At 42.5% G+C, this 22,527-nt stretch overlaps 1 protein-coding gene across 2 annotated transcripts; it reads right to left on the reverse strand.

Moving 5' to 3' along the window:
- Positions 1-536: 536 nt before the first annotated feature.
- On the reverse strand, positions 537-15,164 carry LOC122741860 (thyrotropin-releasing hormone receptor-like). Of its 2 annotated transcripts, XR_006354883.1 has the most exons (4): positions 14,538-14,971; positions 12,292-12,721; positions 3,470-4,461; positions 537-1,944 (listed from the first exon to the last, which is right to left on the reverse strand). XR_006354883.1 is itself a non-coding variant. In XM_043985712.1 (3 exons), exons 1-3 carry the CDS (start codon positions 14,912-14,914, stop codon positions 4,033-4,035), a joined length of 1,236 nt encoding a protein of 411 aa, XP_043841647.1. In that variant the 5' UTR covers positions 14,915-15,164; the 3' UTR covers positions 537-4,032. The 2 variants fall into 2 exon arrangements, 1 of the variants encoding a protein (XP_043841647.1); XM_043985712.1 differs by having other exon boundaries at positions 537-4,461; positions 14,538-15,164.
- Between the last annotated feature and the right edge of the window lie 7,363 nt (positions 15,165-22,527).

A 22,527-nucleotide genomic window follows, 5' to 3' on the forward strand; every position in this document is an offset into this window, starting at 1 on the left:
TTGCCATTTTCTTCTCCAGCTCATTTTATAGATGAGGAACCAAGGCAAACAGGGTGAAATGACTTGTCCAGGGTCACGCAGCTGGTAAGTGTCTGAAGACAGATTGGAACTCATGAAGATGAGTCTTCCTGACTCCAGCCCCAGCACTCTGTGCACTAACATCATCTAATGACCTTAAAACTAATGCTAGGAGCTCACAGTTCAATGAAGTCTGTGTTTTGAGACTAAATAATCTTTCCTCCTTATTTCTGTGTTGTTGATCATAGGATTGGCAGCAGTACCAAATCAACTATTCTGTGATAATTTCTGTCACATATTTAAGGTTTGCAAAACTCTTTTGGGGGGAGGGTGGGGCAATGAGAGTTAAGTGACTTGCTCAGGGTCACATAGCTAGTAAGTATCAAGTGTCTAAGGCCACATCCTCCTGAATCCAGGGCTGGTGCTTTATTCACTGCACCACTTAGCTGCCCCCTTCAAAACTCTTTACAAACATTACTTCATTTTTATTATCACAACAACTCTGGGAGACTATTATTATCATCTCCATTTTACAGATAAGAAAACTGAGTGACAGATATTAGCTGACTTGCCCAGGGCCACACAGCTAGTGTCTGAGACTGAATTTGAGTCCAAGACCAACATTCTATATATTTTGCCACCTCACTATCTCTAATGCCAAACCCAGCGCTCATTTCCGCTATACTGTACCATACTCTTCGGTGATGAGGGGAGAAGTTGAGAAGCTGCAGGATCTCTCTGACCAGACACAGCCTCTAAAATCTGAGTTTCCATCTGTTTTGGTTCCTCCTTCCCACTGAGCTGATGGAGAAGCAACAAACAGCAGCAGAAGGAAGAAAGGCCGACCTATGAAGCACAGCTATAGATTCACATAAGGAATCCTGTGAAATGGTCCTTATGTATTTGAACGAGCACTAATTGGTTGCAGCCTAATGAAAATATGAAGGGTTAATTCAAATAAGAAGTGCCATACTTCAAGGAGATTCATTATTTGCACTATTTTAAACTAATTAAACATCAACTCCTCATGGAAAAGTTGAAGTGTAAAACTGTCAATCTATTTCTGAGGGAAGGCAAGGTCTCATGCAGAGTGAGCACTCCCAGAGGATAATTGGACATTTATCTATGGCCAAGCATAGGGGAAGAACAGTTAGATTGCTCAGTGGATAGAATGCCTGGCCTGGAGTCTGAAAGACTCTTCTTCCTGAGTTCAAATCCAGCCTCAGGTACTTACTAGTTATGTGACCCTGGGCAAGTCACTTCACCCTGTTTGTCTCAATTTCCTTATCTATAAAATTAGCTGGAGAAGGAAATGCTGAACCACTCCAGCGTCTCTGCCAAGAAAACCCCAAATGGGGTCACGAAGAGGAAGCATTTAGTTGTATCCTTTTTCTGGGTAGTTATAGTTTGAGTCCCAGGAATCTTTGCCCAGCAGCGAAGCTTCAGAAAAAACAGCTTCCCTAGAAAAACAGGATCTTGGAATTGGAGAAAGTTCTCTCCCAGGAGAACTTGAATTTTTGGAGGGCTAGAATTGTTCACTTATATCTTTAAGGGTCTTCCAAGTAGCAAGTGCCTAATATAAATTATTAAATTTTACTAAATTGAGTCAAATTCAATTCCATTAGATGAAGATGTGGAGCCTGGTTAACCCAACCCTTTTAAGTGTGACAGACCCAAGGAGTCCATATTTCCTCTTACCTTCCTTCAGTAGCCTGCACCTTCCCAGCTCAAAGCTTGCTGGACTGCTTCATCAGCCTGGGAACCAGCTCTTCTAGCTGCTGCCCCTGGCCTTCCATGGCGCCACTGGGCTCCTACCAGGGGCTCAGCCTTTTCAATCCGGCAAGTAGGCAAACATCCCTTCCTTGTGTTCCTCAGCAGCCTGGTGGGGGGTTGGGGGTGGAGGGGATGTATCTCACATGTACAGCTCTGAGCACAAAGGGAGAAAGGAGATTCCTAGCCCAAAAGATTAGGTATAGGGGATAGAATGTCTTTCCAGCCCCCTTTGACTAGCTTTCCACCTCACTCCCAACTTCGACATTAGCTCCTTTTCCAAGGAATTCTGTGATCCGCCCCAAATAGAGCCCTGCTTCAGAGTTCCATCCTTCCAAGTCTAGGACTCACGGATAAGCTCAAATATTTGCAAAGGGAGGGCTCTTAAAAAGTCATTTTATCTAATCCCTTCATTTTACAGATGGGAAAATGGAGATTTAGAAGAGTTTAGTGATTAGCCCAGGGTCACATAGCTAGGTAGTAGTGGAGTAAGGACTAAAACTCAGCCCTTGTGATTCCCAGTCACATCTTTCCATCATGCCACATTCTTGTTCCATCTGCTTTAAGAAAGTGTAAGGGACACAGAGATCTTTGCCTCAGTGGCAGGAAGGAAGTGCAAAACTCCAAAGCCCCGTCCTTTCCCCTCCAATGTTGTTAAATGCCTCATTGAGGCTTTTCCAAACTTCAGAGAAATTTAGATAGCACTAGCAGAGAGGGGCATGCTGGGATTTGAAATGAATTGACTTACTCCAACCCAAATGGGAGTGAGGCCTGGGGGAATTTTCCATGTGGGAAAATGAAAAAGAAAAATACATCTTGAAAAATAACATATTATATATATATATATATATATATATATGTGTGTGTGTGTCTGTGTGTCTGTGTATATACACACACAACCACATATATAAAGAGTTATAGCTGCCCAAGCAATACTTTTGCATATCATTCTGGTGTGGTGAGGCATTTTTAAAGAAAGTGCTGAGAATGTGATTGGCCCTTGAGACAGGTTAGCCTGCCCGGTCTCACACAAGATGAATAATTTTTTCTCCTTCTATCTTTTGAGGAAGAATCATTATAACATCAGATGACAGCTTGGTGGAGAAGGGAATAGCAGCTTCAGCAGCAGATGACAGTGCCAGGGAAGCTTGTTCTTGCTCCTGCTCTGCTGTGGGGGTCTGTGGGAGCCTGTTCTCTATTGGAGAGAGGGACTTAAAATAATTCTGTTATTTGATTTTCTCTTGTTATTTACCTGGATATCTTATCCCAGTTAAATGCTTTGCTATTTGATAAGTGGTAGAAGAATGCCCTAGCAGAGTTCTTGAGTCATATTATATTTGCATAACTTTGATTACCCTAGTCACTCCACTGAATCTGACATATAGAGGGGTATCACAATTATGTAAGATCTGTGCTACAGAAATATCAAATATTTATCTCAAAACTGAACCCTGACCTCATTAGATTGCTAGCTTCTTTGGGACAGGGCCTAGAATTAATACTTTTCAAAAAAACCTCCACAACTCAGTATATAAAAGGCTATATTGAAGACATTAATCATCATGCTCCTTTTTAAATATCCCTTATATAATGTCCTATATTGGTCTGAAAAGTGTTTCCCCAAATCTAGTTAGCAGAAAATCTGAGCACTGCCGTCTGCTATTTGTCATTGTAGTTTTACCTTTTTTTTTTTTCCATTCAAAGAGACTTCATTTTGGGAATTGTGTATATCAGGTCTAACAGCAAGCAAAGGCCCATTTTTCTGTACCACAATATAGTCAATTCCATTTATCCAGTTATTTTCCACATAGCTGAAGTCTATCCTTTTCTTGAAGGGTCATTAACCTTGGGAAGAAGATTCATTGGAGGGCCCAGAGTCTCTGCGTACTTGGAAAAGTGGAAAATGACCAAGATGTGGTCGACTTTGCCTGCATTCACTCCCAGTCCCTTCTTCATATGGAATATCTTATGTCCCCATATTCTTGACCGTATCACTAAGTATCCAGAGTGGTACTCAGAGTGGCCCACCAGGCTCTCCAGTCTTTTAGTGAGAAAGCACGTCTCTGTTAAGATTGGCCCATCCATTGTTAAGGTGATAGCTCTTCATCATCTTGTCACATACTTCTTTTGTTCACTTGGAGGGTCTTTAGAGGCTAAAGAAACATAGAACTGTAGAAGAACTCAATCATGCAGGGGTTATAAGAGAAAGAGGAGAAAGCAAGGGAAGGAGGCAACAGGATGGTATTAGACCACACTGAAATATGGCTTTTCTTGACATGCTGGCTGGCCAGCTGGCTGGGGACTCTCAGCCCCCCGCTCCTGCTCCAAGGGTGGTTGAGCTTTCCCTTGCTTCTTGCCCAAGGCCCTGGGCTTGGCTTGGAAGGATTCATGTACTACACTGTAGCTAGTGGTGGTCAGGTAGACCATTCGCCGTTGGGGGTCTTCCTCAGGGCAATTGCACAACCTCCTAAAGGCCGATCGGAACTTCTGGGACATGAGGTTGTAAATGATGGGGTTGATGGCGCTGTTGGCATAGACACAGGTTCGGCAGAATAGAAGAAACCAGGGGTCAAGGTATGGATGGTCCATAAAGGAATTCACTAGTACCAGGGTCCTGTAGGGCATCCACAGGACAGCAAAGAGCACTACAACCACAACCAGCATCTTGGTGACCTGTGAGAAGAACAGTGCCAGCAATGAATCATCTGCTGGGAATACCAAGGGCAACCACACCCATATGGCATTCCAATGAAGTGGCCAGATATCTTGGGAATGAATTCCTCCAAATCAGTGGACTCCAACTTTTCTATGTAGTGGGGCTACCTCTCATTTAGTATTAGCAATAATAGTAAATTATTAATTAATATAACGATGATTTGTTATTAGTAATAATAAAAGCTGGAGTTTATATAGCACTTAAAGGTTACAAAGGACTTTGCCAGAACCTTAGGCTCCATGACCTGGGACTTTTGGCCAATATTTAAACTTCCAGCCTTATTTTGCTTGTATTCAATCCTCCAGGCCAGTTTTTGGCAATGACTAGACTATGCTGCCTCTAGTTTGGACATCATTCCTATATCATCCCCACCTTATGCTGACGGAAACCTTGGACTCTGCCCGTCGGACATCCCAAGGAGTTGGGCTTTGAGGCTCTTTCTCTGACATCTCCAGCCCATGCTACTTCCTTTTCCAGCCCCACCCCTACCCTTATTATCTTCTACTACAATGTAAGTTCCTCGAGGGTTAGCACTGTCTTGCTTCTTTGTATTTTTGTATCTCCAGAATTTAGCACAAATGACTGGTACTTGATGTTTAATAAATTCTTTATCCAGTCTATCTACATAAAGACAGACATACAATATCTCACTGGATCCTCACAAAACCCGTATGGTATTGTGGTAAGATAATTTCTAGTTCAACCTTATTACCACCATTTACTTAACACTTAAGAAGAGCATTTACTCAAGGAAGGGGTATCAAGAAAGGTGTTCTACAGAAAGTAAAATTTGAACTGAGACTTGAAATATCTACAGCCTGCAAAATCAAGCTAAGATATCAAACTATAGTACTAGTATTAACTAGTTAGTTTGCGAATTCCAGCTTGAGATATTGGCTAGTCCTGTGTTTACTGGCTAGCTTCCTTTTTTGCCCACTACAGGTGTTACCTTTCAGATATCTGTCTTTTGATTTATAAGTCATTACTTTACCCTGCTGCCTGCTGTAAAATTCCATTGTACCAGTCCTGCCTATGTAACCCAAACCTCTGTAATATAGCCTAAAACTGCTGCTCGGGGCTCGCTGATTTTTGTAGACAGTGAGGCTATGCTCTCAGCATAATAAACCAACTTTCATAATATCTCTGCATCGTTGATGATATAATTGGCAGCTGTACCCATCAATATATCTTTATACAGTTTTTGCCTTAATATGTGTAATATAGATTTTATCATCTCCATTTCTTGTGTTTTGTATTTTTTTTTGTTTTGTGGGGCAATGAGGGTTAAGTGACTTGCCCAGGGTCACACAGCTAGTAAGTGTCAAGTGTCCCGAGGCTGGATTTGAACTCAGGCCCTCCTGAATCCAGGACCAGTGTTTTATCCACTGTGCCACCTAGCTGCCCCCTATCATCTCCATTTTAAGACAAGGAAAGTGAAGCTCAGAAAAGACATGATTTGCCTTCTGTCATATAGCTAATAAGGGTCAAAGCTGGAACACAAACTCAGGTCACCCCCAGAGCTTTCTTCTATGAAGCATCACCATTCTTCTCCCTACTCCATACCTTTTCTCCACCCCACCCCACCCCCCCAACTTTGGAGATTTGAAGGTAGAGCCTGGATTTAGGGCAGAAAAGCTGACAAGGGACTCAACGGTCAGTCAACAGCCAAAAAACATTTATTAAGCACTTACTGAGTACCAGACACTGCTAAATGTGGTAATGCAAAGATAGGAAAAAAGACAATCTCTGCTCACAAGGAGCTCATATTCTAATAGGAGAGACAACATGCAAAAAAAAAAAAAACTATGGAAGATAAATACAGTGTAAATGGAGAGTAATCTCATAAGGATAGCATTAGGGACAAGAAAGGGGTGCCTGGAAAAGCCTCTTACAGAAGGTAAGATTTGAGCTGAGTCTTGAAATAAGCCAGAGAAGCCTGGAAGTGGTTGTGAGGAGGAGAGAGCATTTAAGGTATGGGGAGGGGATCGCCAATAAAAAGGCTTAGAGTTGTATTGGAGTGTTCTGTGCTAGAGAAAACAGCAAGAAAATCATTGTCCTCGATGATTGCAGAAAAGTGTATTGGGGCTGTAAAAAGTGTAAGAAGACTGGAAAGGTAGGAGAGGGCTAAGTTTTGAAGGGTTTTGAAAGCCAAACAGAGGGTTTTATATTTGATCTTGAAGGTAATAAGGAGTCACTGCATTTTATTGAATGGGATTGGTGACATAGTTAGACCTGGGCTTTAGGAGGATCCCTTTGACAGCAGAGTGAAGGAGGGATTGAGTGGGGAGAGACTTGAGGCAGGCAGACCCATAGGTAGACCCTATTACAGTAGTCTAGGCATGAAGCCATGAGAGTCTGAGCAGCGTGGTAGAGATGTCAGAGGAAAAAAGGGATCCTATAAGAGAGATGTTATAAAGGTATAGACCACAAGACTTGGCAGCAGATTGAATATAGGAATTGGTGAGTAAGGAGGCATTGTTACACTCATCTCAGGGAATCCTTGAAAACAATGGTGGATGGGGGCATGGAGAATGAGAGAATCAAATGGAAATATGACTACTTGGAGATCTACCTGATGAAACTCTGAGAAAATTAACTCAAAAGGGGAAACCTAGGTTGTTAGCTTTAAGAAAATAAGCTCTGCCCCTTATGTCCAGAGTCTCAAAGAAAAACATCCTGGGAAGCTAAAGAAAGTGGGAATGTTTTCTTACTCTTCTTCCTTTTGTTCTTTGGCTTAATGGGAACCATTATTTTAGCACAGCCTAAGAGCCAAAGGGAAAGGGAGTAAGAGGAACAGTAAGCTGGGGGGGGGGGGGGGAAGGACATAAGATTAGAAGGGGAATGTAAGATAGAAAGAGGATATTGAAGACAAACCTGCCTGGTCTCCCAATTTTTCCAAGGGCTGGTCCTTCCTTGACACAACCTATCTTTACCCATACCATATAGCCCTGGCTTCCTTCCCCTTCATTCTTTCAGGCACTTCATTGGGCTGATGTGAGTCATAACATAAAGAAAAACAATCTTAGTGAAGGGGAAGGAGCCTTGGGGGAAGGGGAAAGCTTCAATTCTCTAGCTCCTATTGGCAGAAATTTGGCTAGTATCCTTTGCATTCTCTCCAGATAGTTTCCTACTAGCTGCTCCAAGGCAATCTGATAGTTGTCTTCTCTTTTTTCCCTGGGCAGGAGTTACATTGGTTCAAAGGAGGTCTAGCATGGTAGGGAAGAAAAAGGAAAGAGGGTCAAGCTATCTTTCTAACTGGTACATATCTCAAGAGGACCCAAGTCATCTATAAGCAAACTGAAGGCCTTTTTTGTCTAGCCCAACTTGAAATAGGGCCAGAGAGCCTGCCTGGTCATCTAGGGAGATATATGCATAGAATAGAATGGAAACAGCCCTGAGGTTGTCAGACCCTGACAGATGCAGGGCCATTCCTAATAATGTGCTTTCTCACTAGTAGTGTTCTAGAAATCATCTTCTCCAAGAATTCTTAATCTTTTTGTGTATTGGGTTCTTTTGGTGGTCTGGTGAAACTTATGGCCACCTTCTCAGAATAATATATTTTTAGAATAATATTTTAAATGCATAAAAATATACAAAATGCAGGGACAGCTAAGTGGCGCAGTAGATAAAGCACCAGCCCTGGATTCAGGAGGACCTGAGTTCAAATCTGACCTCAGATACTTGACACTTACTAGCTGTGTGACCCTGGGCAAGTCACTTAACCCTCATTGCCCTGAAAAATAAAAAAAATTTTTAAATATACAAAATGCTGAAATTCAGTAAGAGGTTCATTCAAGTTTGTAGACCCTTGAAATTTATCCATAGCTCCTTTCTGAATTCATGAACTCCAGATTAAAAACCACTGATCTAGTTAGAGGCAGCTAAGTGTTGAGGTAGGGCAGTGGCAGGATAAATAGAGCATAGGTCTTGGAGTTGAAAGACTTGAATTTGAATTTTGCCTCATACGCTGACTAGCAATGTGAACCTGAGCAAGTCTCTTAACCTCCCTGTGCCTCAATTTCCTTATCTGCAAAATGGGGGTTGTTGTGAGGCTAAATTGATTTAATATACTTAAAGTGCCTTGCAAACCTTAAAGTCTTCCATATTAATGCTAGCTGTTATTATGGGAATTTTTATTTCCTTTTATTAAGTTTTATTATTTGGAGCTCAAGGCCAGTCCTTTTGTAATTTTTGGCTAACTAAAAGCCTATCCTTTTTTAATATTAATCTCACCTGACCGAAACCTGACTCACATAATAATAATATTAAAGGAAGGCCAGGGCTTAGGATGTGGAAATTTATTTAAGGCCTTAAAAATTTCTTAGGTTAAAAAGTCAGAAAAAGAACCTCAACTGTCCCTGACTCCTTGGTAACATGTAAATAGCTTCTCTTATTCAGCTTATGATCCTCTAAATGTAGTTACCTATAGAGCCTCTTTAACTAGACTTCTTTATGTATGAGATTATGACTTTGTTTAATTGTTTGTTCAACTTTATGATATTGAAGGAATCATGGAGCTTTAAATATATTTTTTCTAATTTTTATGGACTAAGAGGAATATATAAGCTATGTAGAAGAATGAAGCTTTGCCACTCTGACATAATTTTGTCTATAAGACAAGAGTGGAGCCTTGTTAGCATCCTAATTGGGGTTCAAATTCCTTTTTTAATCTGAGATTTAAACCTGTCCTTAAGCATGATAAAACTTAGGTTTTTCTCACTTCTATAATTTCTGCATAGTGGTAGATTTATATTGGCACCTAACACATGAATTCAAAGAGGAGCTATTTCTCCTGTAATATTATTATAATTATTAGGACAATTGGGTAATTTTATAGATAAGGAAACAGATTTTTGCTGGCTGTCTCTCATATCTGGAATTATCTCCCTCTTCTTTACCTCTTGGATTCCCCTGGCTTCCTTCAAGTCCAGATAAATCCAACCTTCTAAGAGAAGCCTTTCCCAAATCCCCTTAATTCTAGTGCCTTCCTTCTATTGATTATTTCCAGTTTATCCTGTAGTAGTGTAACGATTGGAATGACACCACCTACTGGAGACTTACTGTAGGAAAGCTCCACCATGAGGAGAAGGCCTCTGAGGGTAAGGCCATGCAGCTTTTCTTTGGTGGTGGGAGGAAAAAGGGGCGAGGCTGGCTCTCTCACTCTCTTTCCTCAGGACCCTGGTGGAGAGTGGAGCTAGAAATAAGCTCTCCCTTTAATAGATAGATGACTCTAGGCTTTTCTCTTTCTCTTCACCAAATTCTTATTCTCCTTAATAAATGCTTAAAAGTCTAAAATGCTTGCTAAAGCTTACAATTTATTGGTGACCACTCATTAGATATTTTAGACAGACTAGCTAGAATTTTAGCCCCATACAGAAGACTTGATATACCCTAACTGTAGATCTTTTACCTCCCAATCTAATGATTTCTCTATCAAACTCTGTTTCCTTTCTTTCTTCAGAATGTCTGATCAGATAAATAGAGCAAATCCAGAGTGAAGACTGCAAGGAAGGGAAAGAGGGAGTATTTAAAAGCTTAGTTTTAATTGTATTAAGTGATCATCTTGATCATTTAGGATGGGCTATTATATGCCTAAATCCCTTTCCAGTCACTGGGCTTATAGCTATTAATAACACCCCCTCATATTACAGATAGGGGAAACTCGGGTCCTCATTGAGAGGCAATATGATTATGGTGGGAGTAAAATATAATTACAAATGAATGAAAAAGCGTTTATTAAGTACGAGTTATTCAAGAATTTGAGAATGCTGGGAAACCTCTTGAGGACTCTTGGATGGGGCAGGAATGGTTGGTTGGGGAGGTGGAGAAGAGAATCTAAATACTGACCTTTCTTGATACAAAAATGTACATGAAAAAAAACATCTAGTAAGGCATCTCCTGCTTTTCCAAGCTCTGGTTCCAGCAAATGACTACAGACTAGTTTAGAGCTTCCTGGAAAAGAGCAGTCTAGGTCTGAGTCTGGAAGAATCTGGCAAACGCTGCCCCCCAGTCATGCTCCAATGGAATAGTCTTCAGCACCTAATCTAGTTACTGGGTTCTCTATGTTTTTTTCTTTCTGTATCTCAGTCTCTGTCTCTCTCTGTTTATCTTTCTTGGTCTCTCTATCTTTGCTCTGTGTGTGTGTCTCTGTCTCTCTTTTGTACACACACACACACACACACACACACAATCCAGTATCCTCTTTATCATAAAGAATTTAAGTATTGCCACCACTAGCTTAAAATAACAAGTCATAACTAGCTGGAGTTTGCAGAATTCAGCAGAGAAATCAACCTTTAACTCTGGTGATTAACTGGTTAGTGATAGGAGAATTTCTGGCTCAGCTTACTTAACATGAGTATGATGTTAAACAACTAATTATAACTTGACTGTTAATGGTTAGTCTGCAGATTCCAGGCTAGCTTATAATTTTATCTGAGGCAGATCATCCCCTTCAGTTCTCTCTTCTTTGATGTGTAAATCTTTACTTCCACTTCTGCTCTCTGTAAAATTCCATTGTATCTGTCCTAACTAAAGCCTATGTAAAGTCACTGAAAATGGTCCACTGACTTTTGTGTATCATGAATCTAAGCTCAGCATATAATAAACTGGTTATTAAAATGACTGCGTGTTGATAAATATGATTGGCACCAAGGTCTATCAATGAATCCTTGGATAATTTTTATGTCACCTTCCTGATATGGAGCTAGCTAGCAGGGGTGGGGAATGCCCAATGTGTCTCTCCAGTACGTCTTCCTCAGGAGAGAGCAAACCCTATATTTTCCTGTATTGAAAGTGCAGCAAAGCTATGAACATTAAATTGGACCAATTTGATGCTGTGGCAATTACTAGCTGGAAAATCACATATTCTTTTCTCCTCCTCTGTTCAGCTTTGTTCTGTTAACATTCACTTCCTCAGAATCCTATAAAAGTTATTGCAGATGTGGGACCCAAGCTTGCATGTTGTCTCTTTCTGTCTCCTGAATTCCTCTTTCTCGGCCTGGTTGCCTGCCTGCCTCCCTTTCCGCCCACCTCTCCCTGCCCTTTCTGTCTCCTGAAAGCCCTTTCTTCTTTCTTTGCCCTCCTTGCTTGCTGTTTTCTGTCTGCACATATCTTTCCATCACTGTCTCTTTTTCTCTGTGTATGTGCATTTCTCTGTTGCTATTGCCCCCTTTTTTCATATCTCATTGTCTTTGTCATTGGAATGTGAGCTCTATGAGGGCAGGGAACAGTGTTTTTGCCTTTCTTTGTCTCCTCACCACTTAGCACAGAGCTTCACACATGACTTTAGTTTTGTTGTTCGGTCATGTCTGACTCTTTGTGATCTCATTTGGGGTTTTCTTAGCAAAAATACTGGAGTGGTTTTCCATTTCTTCTCTAGCTCATTTTATAGATGAGGAAACTGAGGCAAACAGAGTTAAGTGACTTGCCCAGGATCACACAGCTAGTAAGTGTTTGAGGTAAAATTTGAACTCAGATCTTCTTGATTCCATGTCCAGTGCTCTATCCACTGCACCACCTAGCTTACACATAGTAAGCTCTTTTTTTCCATAGTAAGCTCTTAGTAAAGTCTTGTCTGACTGTCTCTCTGTGCAAATGCAGCTATTTTGGCCTTTCTTTTGCTACATACTGTCTCTCTCCTTGCTTCTCCTCTCTTTCCTTTCTCCCTCTTCTCCTTCACCGCACTCCCAGTTCTGACCTTTCTATCTCTCTTCTATCCCTCTGTTTCTTTCTAATTCTCTCTCCCTCTCCCCTCCACTCAAAACAAGAAGAGAGATCCATCTTACCTGCTTCCTGGAAGACAGGGCCCCTTTGGTTCGAGAGCGACCACCAGACTTGCCCTGCTCTGCTTTGGTACCTTGTCCCCTCTCTGGGGTACGCCCCTCTGAGCAGCCCTCTGTGCCTGCACAGTTGGGTAGGTGGGAAAGGGAACTCAGGAAGAGTATCCTCCCAATCAGTCCATAGAGGACAGTGGCCACCACCAAGGGGGTGACAAAAAAAACAGCAAAGTCCAGCAGGTAGATGGGCAAGTAGAGGTTCCGGGAAACCTTGTAGCCACACTCCAGACTTTGGCTCTTAGTGATGTTGGTATCAACCAGGAAGAACCAGAGCATGCAGTAGACTGATGTGACCGCCCAGACCCCAGTGATGATGCGCTTTGCCCGGGATACCGTGCACACTGTCTGGGCCCTTATGGGATGGCAGATAGCTATGTACCTGGAGAACAAAGAGGAAAGAGCAGAGACCAACTAGATGGTAGACATATCAAGGTGGGAGCCATAGCTTTAGGGGCGTGCTGGTAAAAGTTTAAAAACTAGCTCTTCAAAAAAAAAAGTATATACAACACACTTTTAAGCTTAATTTGCAATATGAACATTTTCTCCGTCGCTTTATTAAATCTAGACAATCAACAAAACAACAGATCAAGCCCTAATCTATAACAAGTGTTCATGCTGAAAGCTGAGCCCTCAGACTCTCAGGAGCCCGTTGGGCTGGTTCTGCTCACCCCTGCTAATCTTAGACAGTTCCTAGCATGGTGCAGGAGATACAATAGGCACTCATTACATATGTTTTATCGTTTATGAGGCAGACAATAAAGAAGATGCTAAGTCACTTGGTGGGGAGGGAGGAGGATAGCACAAGTACCTTATGGAGACAATCTATAGAACTGGATCTAAGGCCTGGCTCCATCATTGCCTCAGGAAAACCCTTTACTTTTTCAATGACTCATCCATGAAATAGGAATAACATTTCATATCTGACAATTGCACATCGCCAGAGCTATAAGGGATTATGAGACCATCCAGTTAGAAGAAATGTAGTGCAGGGGAAAGAATGCTGAACTTGCCGGAAGGAGATCTGGGTTTGAATCCTGCTCTGATACATCTTAGCTGTGTGGCCTTGGGCATGTCTGTGTGTCTCTCTCTCTCTCTCTCTCTTTGCAGGGCAACAGGGATTGAGTGACTTGCCCAAAGTCACACAGCTAGTAAGCGTCAAGTGTCTGAGGCCGAATTTGAACTCAGGTCCTCCCGAATCCAGGGCTGGAGCTTTATCCACTGCACCACCTAGCTGCCCCAGGCATGCCTCTTGATCTCTCTGTTATTTTTTATTTTGTTTTGTGAGGCAATGGGGCTAAGTGACTTGCCAAGGGTCACACAACTAGTAAATGTCATGTGTCTGAGGCCAGATTTGAACTCAGGTCCTCATGACTCCAGGGCCGGTGCTCTGCCTACTGTGCCCTCTTGATTTCTCTGCACCTTTTCTCATCTGTAAAAGTTTGATGAGGTTGACATGAACTCTCTCACAGGGTAGTGATTACAAAAGTGCTTTGTGATCCATAAGAGCTATATAAATGTGATCTGCTATTATTTTAACTTGTTTCAATTCCCTCATTTCATAGAGCAGGGGATCTTAACCTAAGTGTTTTATAGAAACATTCTGATACTTATTTCTATATCATTGATTTCCTTTATAATCCTATAGATTTTAATTTATTAATTTAAAAACATTATTCAGAAAAAGGGTCCCTAGACTTCACCAGCCTGTCAAAAGAGCCCCCGCCATACACAGAAGGGGAGAACCCCAGTAAGAAAGGCCCAGGGTGGTGAAGAGGAAGGGAAATGCCTGAAGGCAAATAAGTTAGGGACGGGTCTAGGGAACTAAGTCTCAGCTGGTTAAGTGACTCAACTGGTTATACAACTACTACAGGTCAAGCTAGGGAGTAGTATTTTATCTCATTTGATCTTCACAACCCTATTGTTATCGACAATTTACAGATAAGGAAAAATGGTCTTCTCCAATAGAAGTGGGCTAGCAGGGACTGCATTTTTGCCTTTCTTTGTATCTCTAGTGCTAATCCAGGGATCTTTTTATTCTAAAATTTTATCTGCCCGGCAATGGTTTGTAACTCCCTCCCAGACTTTGATAGAGTTCCCCAAAGTGACTGGCTCCTTCTGGTTGGACAGAATTTTACAGGTCACATAGAAGCCTTGTGATATGAGGAAGACAATATAAATAAAAGAAATATTCCTACCTCTCCACCGTGAATGCCATTATGGAACAAGAAGAGACGTTGATTCCGAGGTACTGAAAATAGGTGATGCAAAGGCAGCCCGCATGCCCGTAGATCCACTGCCCAGCAAGACTGTCAGAGACATTGGGCAGTCCAGCCGCCAGGAGAACCATGAGGTCAGCCAAGGCCAGGCTGACCAGGTAGCAGTTGGTGGGCGTCCGCATGTCTCGGGTAGTCAGCACAACTAGTACCACCATCATGTTGCCGATGATGCCCACCCCACAGATCAGCAGCACCAAAAAGACAGAAACAGTCTTGTACTCGATCAAGCCCAGGACAGTGTCACTGGCCACCAGGGACATGTTGGTGGGGCTGTCAACTTTGCTGCGGTTCTCCATAGCGATGAAGAGGGAAAGAAAAACTGTGTGTGTGTGTGTGTGTGTGTGTGTGTGTGTGTGTGTGTGTGTGAGAGAGAGAGAGAGACAGACAGACAGACAGACAGACAGACAGAGACAGAGACAGATAGACAGAGACAGACAGACAGAGAGACAGCACACTATGATTGATGGTTGAATTTCGTTTTCTAAAGGACCTGGAGGGCTTTGGACCACATAAAACTCCGAGATCTCAAGGAGAAAACCTGCATCTTCAGCTTCTGCAAAAGCAACACAAGGACAAAGTTATTCATATTTTTCCTTCTTTAGATATAGGATAAGGTCACAACCCTTGGGGCTGGAAGAGACCTTAATGATCATCTAATCAAGCCATTTAAATTTACAAATGAGGAAACTGAGGCCCAGAGATTTTAATCGGCTTGCCCACAGCCTTCTAGGTAGTAGAGAGTAGAGTCAAGATTTGTACCCAGGAGTTCTCACTCCTGATCCACATTTCTACTTTGAAGATCACAAAGTGCTTTCCTCACAACAGTCCTATAAGGTAAATGGGATATTTCACGCCCATTTTGCAGATGAGCAAACAAGTACCTCTTCTCATCAGAATTTTAGTGTTTGAAGGAGCCTCACAGATCATCTGCTCCAAATCCCTGGCTTAATGAATGAATGAATCTCCTTTAGTAGACAGGAACCTTACCATCTCACGGCCACTCCTCCTACTTTTGAACAGCTGACTCGCCCTTGGTCACAGAGCTCTTAGATGGCAGAGTTGGGAACTGAACTTGGGTCTCCTGACTTCATATCCAGCACTTTTCCTACTATATCCCCCTACCCCAATACGCCCCTTTGCTTATGTCCATGAGATCTGCTGCTAAAGTACTCTTCCAGTTCCTAATTGTGGTGTGGAAGGGATTCTGGATCTTCAACGACTATGCTAGCAGAGCCCAAGCTCTGGTAGATTCTACCAAGACAGAAAAGCTTCAAGTAGAAGGCTGGATCTTCTCCATCATCCAGCAGCTCTGACCTCCTTCTTGTTCCTCATGCAAGACAATCTATGTCAGGATTTCAGGGATTTTTCCTGGCTGTTCCCGGTACCTAGAATGCTCTGGAATGCTCTTCCCTCCTCATCTCCTGGCTTCTCTGGTTTCCCTCAAGTCCTGGCTAAAATCCCAGGAAGCCTTTTCTGATCCACCACCCCCCTTTTTTTTTTTTTGCGGGGCAATGAGGTTTAAGTGACTTGCCCAGGGTCACACAGCTAGTGTCAAGTGTCTGAGGCCGGATTTGAACTCAAGTCCTCCTGAATCCAAGGCCAGTGCTTTATCCACTGTGCCACCTAGCTGCTCCCGTGCCTCCCCTCCCTTTTTTAAAGAGAACTACTACTTCTATTATTTATTTGTTTGTTTATTTTTTGCAGGGCAATGAGGGTTAAGTGACTTGCCTGGGGTCACACAGCTAGTAAGTGTCAAGTGTCTGAGGCTGGATTTGTACTCAGATCCTCCTGAATCTAGGGCCAATGCTTTATCCACTGCGCCTCCTAGCTGCCCCCCCTTTTAATGTCAGTGCCTTCCCTATGTTGATTCCCTCTGATTTATCCTGTCTATACCTTGTTTATATAGATATTTCCATGTTCTTTCCCTATTAGACTGTGAACTCCTTGAGAGCAAGGACCGTCTTTTGCCTTTCTTATATCTCTAATATTTAGCACAGTGCCTGGCACATAGTAGGTGCTTAGCAAATAAATAATTGTTGACCGACTGACTAACCAGCTAAGTTAAAGACAGAGAGGCGAAGTGTCAGAAGGTTGGCTGCTTGGTGACATTTTGGTGAGGAGGGGCTACAGCTAACCTTTATAGAATATCTACTATGTGCCAGGCACCGTGCTAAATGCTTTACAAATATTATCTCATTTGATATTCACAAGTCAGCAGGCTAGGAGCTATTACAATTATTATCTCTATAGCAACTCATGAAATTATCTACTACAATGTAGAAGGATTGAGATCTATATCAATAGGGATATAATAATGGCTAACGTTTATATAGCACTTCAAGGTTTTACAAAACACTTTGACAAATATCATCTCATCTTATCTTCACTATAACCCTGGGAGGTAGAAGCTATTATTTCTCTTGTTTTGAAAAGGGCCCAGAGGCTGTGAAAGGGTAAGTTAATTGCACAAGGTCTCATAGCTAGTAAGAGGCAGCATTTGAATTCAGGCCTTCCTGACTCAAAGGTAGTGTGCACCCTAGCTTACTTGGGTGATGAAATCACCAAGTATTCGGAGTACTAAAGAATGCACCAGATGCCTCTTTTAACCATGAAATAGGATTTCAACAGAACTTATGACTGCCTAGGAAACACATTTAACATAGTGGAGGTTCCTCTTAATTTATTGTAAATCAAATGTCAGTCTATTGAATTAAGCAATCAACAAACAATTATCAATTGCCAATTACATGTCAGGAGTTGTCCTGGCTTGCTCTCCCCTCCTCACCTCCACCTCCTGACTTCACTGGTTTATTTCAAGATAGCACAAATTCCATCTTGCAAGAAGCCTTTCCTGGTTCCTCTCCTCCTCCAATTACCTTTCCTCTGGGATTACCTTCTACTTACATTGTAATTTACACTGTAGCTTTTATGATCTTGTTTTATCCCCCAAACCCTGAGAGGTACATGGGAGGAAGAGAAGAGAACAAGCATTCCTATAGTTCCTACTATGCGCCAGACACTGCGTTAAATGCTTTACAGATATTATTTCATTCAATCTTCATAACCCTGCAAAGCAGGTGCTATTGGTGTCCCCATTTTAAAAATTGAGGAAATAGAAGAAAACAGAGATGAAGTGACTTGCCCAGGATCCCACAGCTAGTCATGTCTGAGGTCAAATTTGGACCCAGGTCTTCCTGACTCCAGGCTGAGTGCTCTATCCACCACAACTGTAGGAGGAAGATAGTATTATTATTTACATTTTACAGCTGTGGAAATGTCTCCTTCATTAGAGTGTGAGCTCCTTGAGGGTAGGAACTGGGTTTTTTTGTCTTTCTTTGTATCCAGTTGTTTAGCACAGTGACTGGAATAAAGTGCTTGATAAATGCTTCTTGAATCAGATGCTCAACTGATTGACAGACTGAGGGTACAAAGGCAAAATGAAACAAATTCTGACCACAAGGAGCTTTGGCCTTTCTTTGTATCCCTAGCATTTTGCCCAATTGCCGGCATGGGGTAAGGGCTTAATAAAGTCACTCGCTTACAAATGACACTGAGAGGGGCAGCTAGATGGCGCAGTGGATAAAGCATCAGCCCTGGATTCAGGAGTACCTGAGTTCAAATCCGGCCTCAGACACTCAACACTTACTAGCTGTGTGACCCTGGGCAAGTCACTTAAGCCCAATTGCCTTACCAAAAAAAAAAAAAAAAAAAAAGACACTGAGTTGGAGTAAAAGAAGTAAGATAAGATCCCGGAGGAATAGATGCCTTGGGCATTCAGGGAATAACATCTGGGGTGGTGTTTGAAGGAAGGGAAGCTCTTCAACAAACAAAGAAGGTATAGGCAATTCTAGCCATGATGGCAAGTAAAGTTAACATTAAAAAGTACAGAGGGAAGGACAGGTCTAGTTCAGTTTGTCATGGGGAAAATAGGCAGTGGAAGGTTCTTAGGTATTTTGCAGGGCAATGAGGGTTAAGTGACTTGCCCAGGGTCACACAGCTAGTAAGTGTCAAGTGTCCGAGGTCATATTTGAACTCAGGTCCTCCTGAATACAGGGCCGGTACTTTATCCATTGCGCCACCTACCTGCCTCTTAGATTTCTTTAAAGAATTACACCTCTTTGCACACAATCCAATTAGAATAAAACAGTCTTTTATTTGGGTGCTTAGAGAAAGTGATTGAGAGAGAAGTCAAAGATTTCGCCTCAAGGAGAGAGGAAGAGGCTTAGAGATGTGATTCTCTGAGTCACCTTTCTCCTCCACCGGAAGGGAGGCCAAAGCCTTTATAGAGGACCAATGGTGGGGGGACAGATGGGGTGACCACCTGACTAGGGAAAGTTCCCTTTGTCTGTGGGGAAAGCTTCCTGAGAGTTAGGGGGATTTTTCTTTTGGAATAATAGTCCCGACCTCTGGAGTTCTCTCTCTCCTAGCTCAGATAGTAGCCATGCATAACTGACTTTCCTGCTATAGAATTTAATCTCCCTTTCTTTTTAGGTGTGTCCATCCTGATAACTAGTTGGCCAGTTCAAACTATAACAGTCCCAACCCCCCTGTCAAGTTTGACTGAAATAAAGAGTCCATGAAGAGGAATAAGAAAGAAATTGGGTTGGAAAGTTTGGAAGGTAGAGCCACTTGGGAGAGGGTTTTGAATACCAGAATTAAAAGGTGTGTTTACATATATTGATATATACATATGTTTACATATGTACATATATATATATATATTTTTCTCAGTAGGCAATGGGAAGTCACTGAAGGTTTTAAGAGTAGAGGAGTTGGGACAGCAATGAATAGAGCACTGGCCCTGGAATCAGGAAAACCTGAGTTCAAATCCAGCCTCAGACACTTGATACTTACTAGCTGTGTGACCTTGGGCAAGTCACTTAACCCCAATTGCCTCACACACACAAAAAAGGAGTAGAGTGACATTTTGTCCCTTGTTATAGTATCAGTCTCCCCTTAATATATACGATACACATAACCATAAGTGACTTTGTAACTCTACCTAGCAGCTGTCAAGTCAATACTAATCTGCAAGAACTTGGAAATAGGGGGCAGCTAGGTGGCACAGTGGATAGAGCACTGACCCTGGATTCAGGAGGACCTGAGTTCCAATCTGACCTCAGACATGTAACACTTACTTACTAGCTGTGTGACCCTGGGCAAGTCACTTAACCCCAACTGCCCCGCAAAAAAAAAAAAAAAAAAAAAAAAAAAAAAAGGAAAGACCTTGGAAATGCCTTTAGGTGCTCTAAGCCCTCTTCTGACTCCACCTTGTCTCCTTAACCCTCACTGAGGCTTCTGGGTTATATACCAGCCTCCCCTTCCCTCTTCTTGCTGAAGTCTCTAGTTGACATCACAATTCTCAGTACTGTCTCAATATCTCTGGAATTCCCCCTCAAGATTCTTAAGCCATAACAAACCTTCCTAGGGAATAAGCTTTGTTAGGAGGGAGGGAGCGAAAAAGCATAGGAATTCCCTATACATCTTTTGGCAAGTCACTCCCCTTCTCTGTGCCTCAGTTTTCTCCTTTTTAAAATTAGTATTGGACTGGTTGATTTCTGTGGTCCCTTTCAACTCCAGTTCTTCCAATCATGTCTTGGAGATGGGGGCATATGTAGTTAGAATGCTCTGAGTCAGCCAGCCAACATGCAATTATTAAGCATTTACCCTGTGCCAGGAACTATGCAAACCATTAAGGATACAAAGAAAAGCAAAAATATAGTCCCTGATATCAAGGAGCCTCCATCTTGAGGAGGGATATAACTGTACAAACAAGTTAATACATAGGATGAATTGGAAGAAATTTCTGAGGCAGGGAAGGGAGTAACCTTGCCAAGGAAGGTTAGGGGCATGAAAGACCAGCCAGACCATTTTAAGCACCCTGCTTCAGGAACTGCTGAAAGGTTGGTGTGTTAAAGATTCCTTGGTAGGCAGCTGGAGTCTATTGGGCAGGAAGATTGGATTCCCTTGGCTCCCAGTTCTGAACACCTCCCTGCCCCCACCTCTTAGCCATTCTCCTTGAACCTTTCAGTTGATGGTCAGATGTATCAACAGCTCTGAGCAGTCCAGAGAAATGTTCTAGGAAAATAGGAGATTGGCATTGGTACCCTACGTATACCAAGCATACATATAGACAATAAAGAAAATTTTCATGACTGATCTGTGGGAAAGAATCCTAATTTGAAACTAAACACTAGCCTTGTTTGGGTATTTTATTTAGATCCCTCCCCCCATATCAGAACCAAAATGGTTCATTTCTCTAGACTTGGGATCAACAGATTTAAACAATTGCTCACAACAAAGCTTCCTTGGGGAACTTAGTGAAATAGGATGCTAATAAAACCCAATTAAGGCACAGAACCTTCTACCATTGTAAAATAATAATAGTTTACATAAAATAAGAGCAGGGTCTCATTCAATTAGGTTTGGGTCCTGGGACTTATTTCTATTGAGAAGGGGAGAGGAAAGCCCATAGGCGTACACCGCCATGGACAGACAGAAGACTCACGCAGCTTCAGACAGACAAATATGACAAACACAGGCAGACAAAGGTGGATAAACAGACCCAAGCTGATTCAGGGAGACAAAAATGACACCTGTGCAGATGCAGACTGACAGACAATGGGTATACACATGCCCGTGGACAGACCAATAGACACTTAGCTAAGACAAACAGCTGTCTACATACCTGCATTGGTCCAGACAAGCAAATGAAAAATAGTGACCCAAGCGTTCAACTCCTTTACTCAGAGGAAGATTACAATTGGTCCCTGAATAGCTACTTTGCCCTGAAACACACATGTAAAATGCAACTTCACCCAAGTGACTGGGAGGTTGATCTGCATGAGTCACCCCTTATATTCCCTCCAGCAGTGGGCTAAACTGCAGTTCCCCCTCCTCATTCCAAGCCTCAGAATGAAGGAAACTCAGCCTGCCTGGCAACAGCATATGATACCACTACCAGGGACCTAGAGATGCCAGGAACAAGGGGGTAGGAAGTTCCTAGGTACCTCTGGGGGAAAAAAACAGTTGCCTCTCCTGCCACCCACTCAGCCTCCCTCCCCCCGCCCAGGCACTCTCCCTCCTTTGACTAAACATTTTGTTTTGTTTGAAAAGATGGTCAATCCCTGAAGGGAGATTTGATGCCTGCAACACACTCCCAAAGTCAAAGGCTTTATCCTTGGGAAACCCCCATATTTCAGAAGGATTTTTTTCCTTTAGGTAGTTCGAAAGAATCAACCCAGAGCAGCCCCTTTATCTCACTTGAGTGATTCCAGGGGTTGAGTACCAGAATGTAAACATTTGTTTAGATGTATAATATCTGCAGGATCACCGAAGCTCACCCAATCACAATCTGTATTGTATCTCCTGATGCTAAATACCTTGGGAGGGCTAAAGAAAATTAGCCTTCCCTCTTAGGCACAAATTTCACTGGTTCCCCCCAATGTAGGCTGTGACCTCCCCACCCCCACTCCCATCAATGGCACACCAACTCCCGTTTCGACCCCCAGATGGACAACTTTGTTGAACCTCTGTTCTAGTCAGGTATCGAAGTCCCCATCACCCTGGAGCCCCTTTGAAACTTCCTGGAAGAGCTTACCTAGAAATGCTTCATTTCGGTCTTGTTTCATTCATTTAGGAAGGAGAGCAAGTCAAACCGATCCCTCAGACACTCAGATTTTTAACTAATTAAAGAGCTTCTCCTACTACAGGTTTTTAAAAAGATCAAATGAGTGCAGAACACACACACACACACACACACACACACACACACACACACACACACACCTCTGCTGTGACTTCTGCTTTTCCTCTCAGTGTGTGAGTATGCACACAGCCCCTCACTCTCCCTCTTCTGCAGGACTACAGCTGCCTGCTGACTGATATATAAAGCCAGCTCTTCATCAGC

The sequence above is a fragment of the Dromiciops gliroides genome, chromosome 2 (assembly GCF_019393635.1).
Source record: "Dromiciops gliroides isolate mDroGli1 chromosome 2, mDroGli1.pri, whole genome shotgun sequence".
NCBI classification, from domain to species: Eukaryota; Metazoa; Chordata; class Mammalia; order Microbiotheria; family Microbiotheriidae; genus Dromiciops; species Dromiciops gliroides.

Coding starts and splice junctions, on each gene's coding strand:
- LOC122741860 (XM_043985712.1), bottom strand. CDS start 14,914: ATGGAGAACCGCAGCAAAGTTGACAGCCCCACCAACATGTCCCTGGTG. Junction 12,722..14,537: donor ATGGCATTCACGGTGGAGAG/GTAGGAATATTT, acceptor TTTGTTCTCCAG/GTACATAGCTATCTGCCATC. Junction 4,462..12,291: donor CCCTGTCTTCCAGGAAGCAG/GTAAGATGGATC, acceptor TTCTTCTCACAG/GTCACCAAGATGCTGGTTGT.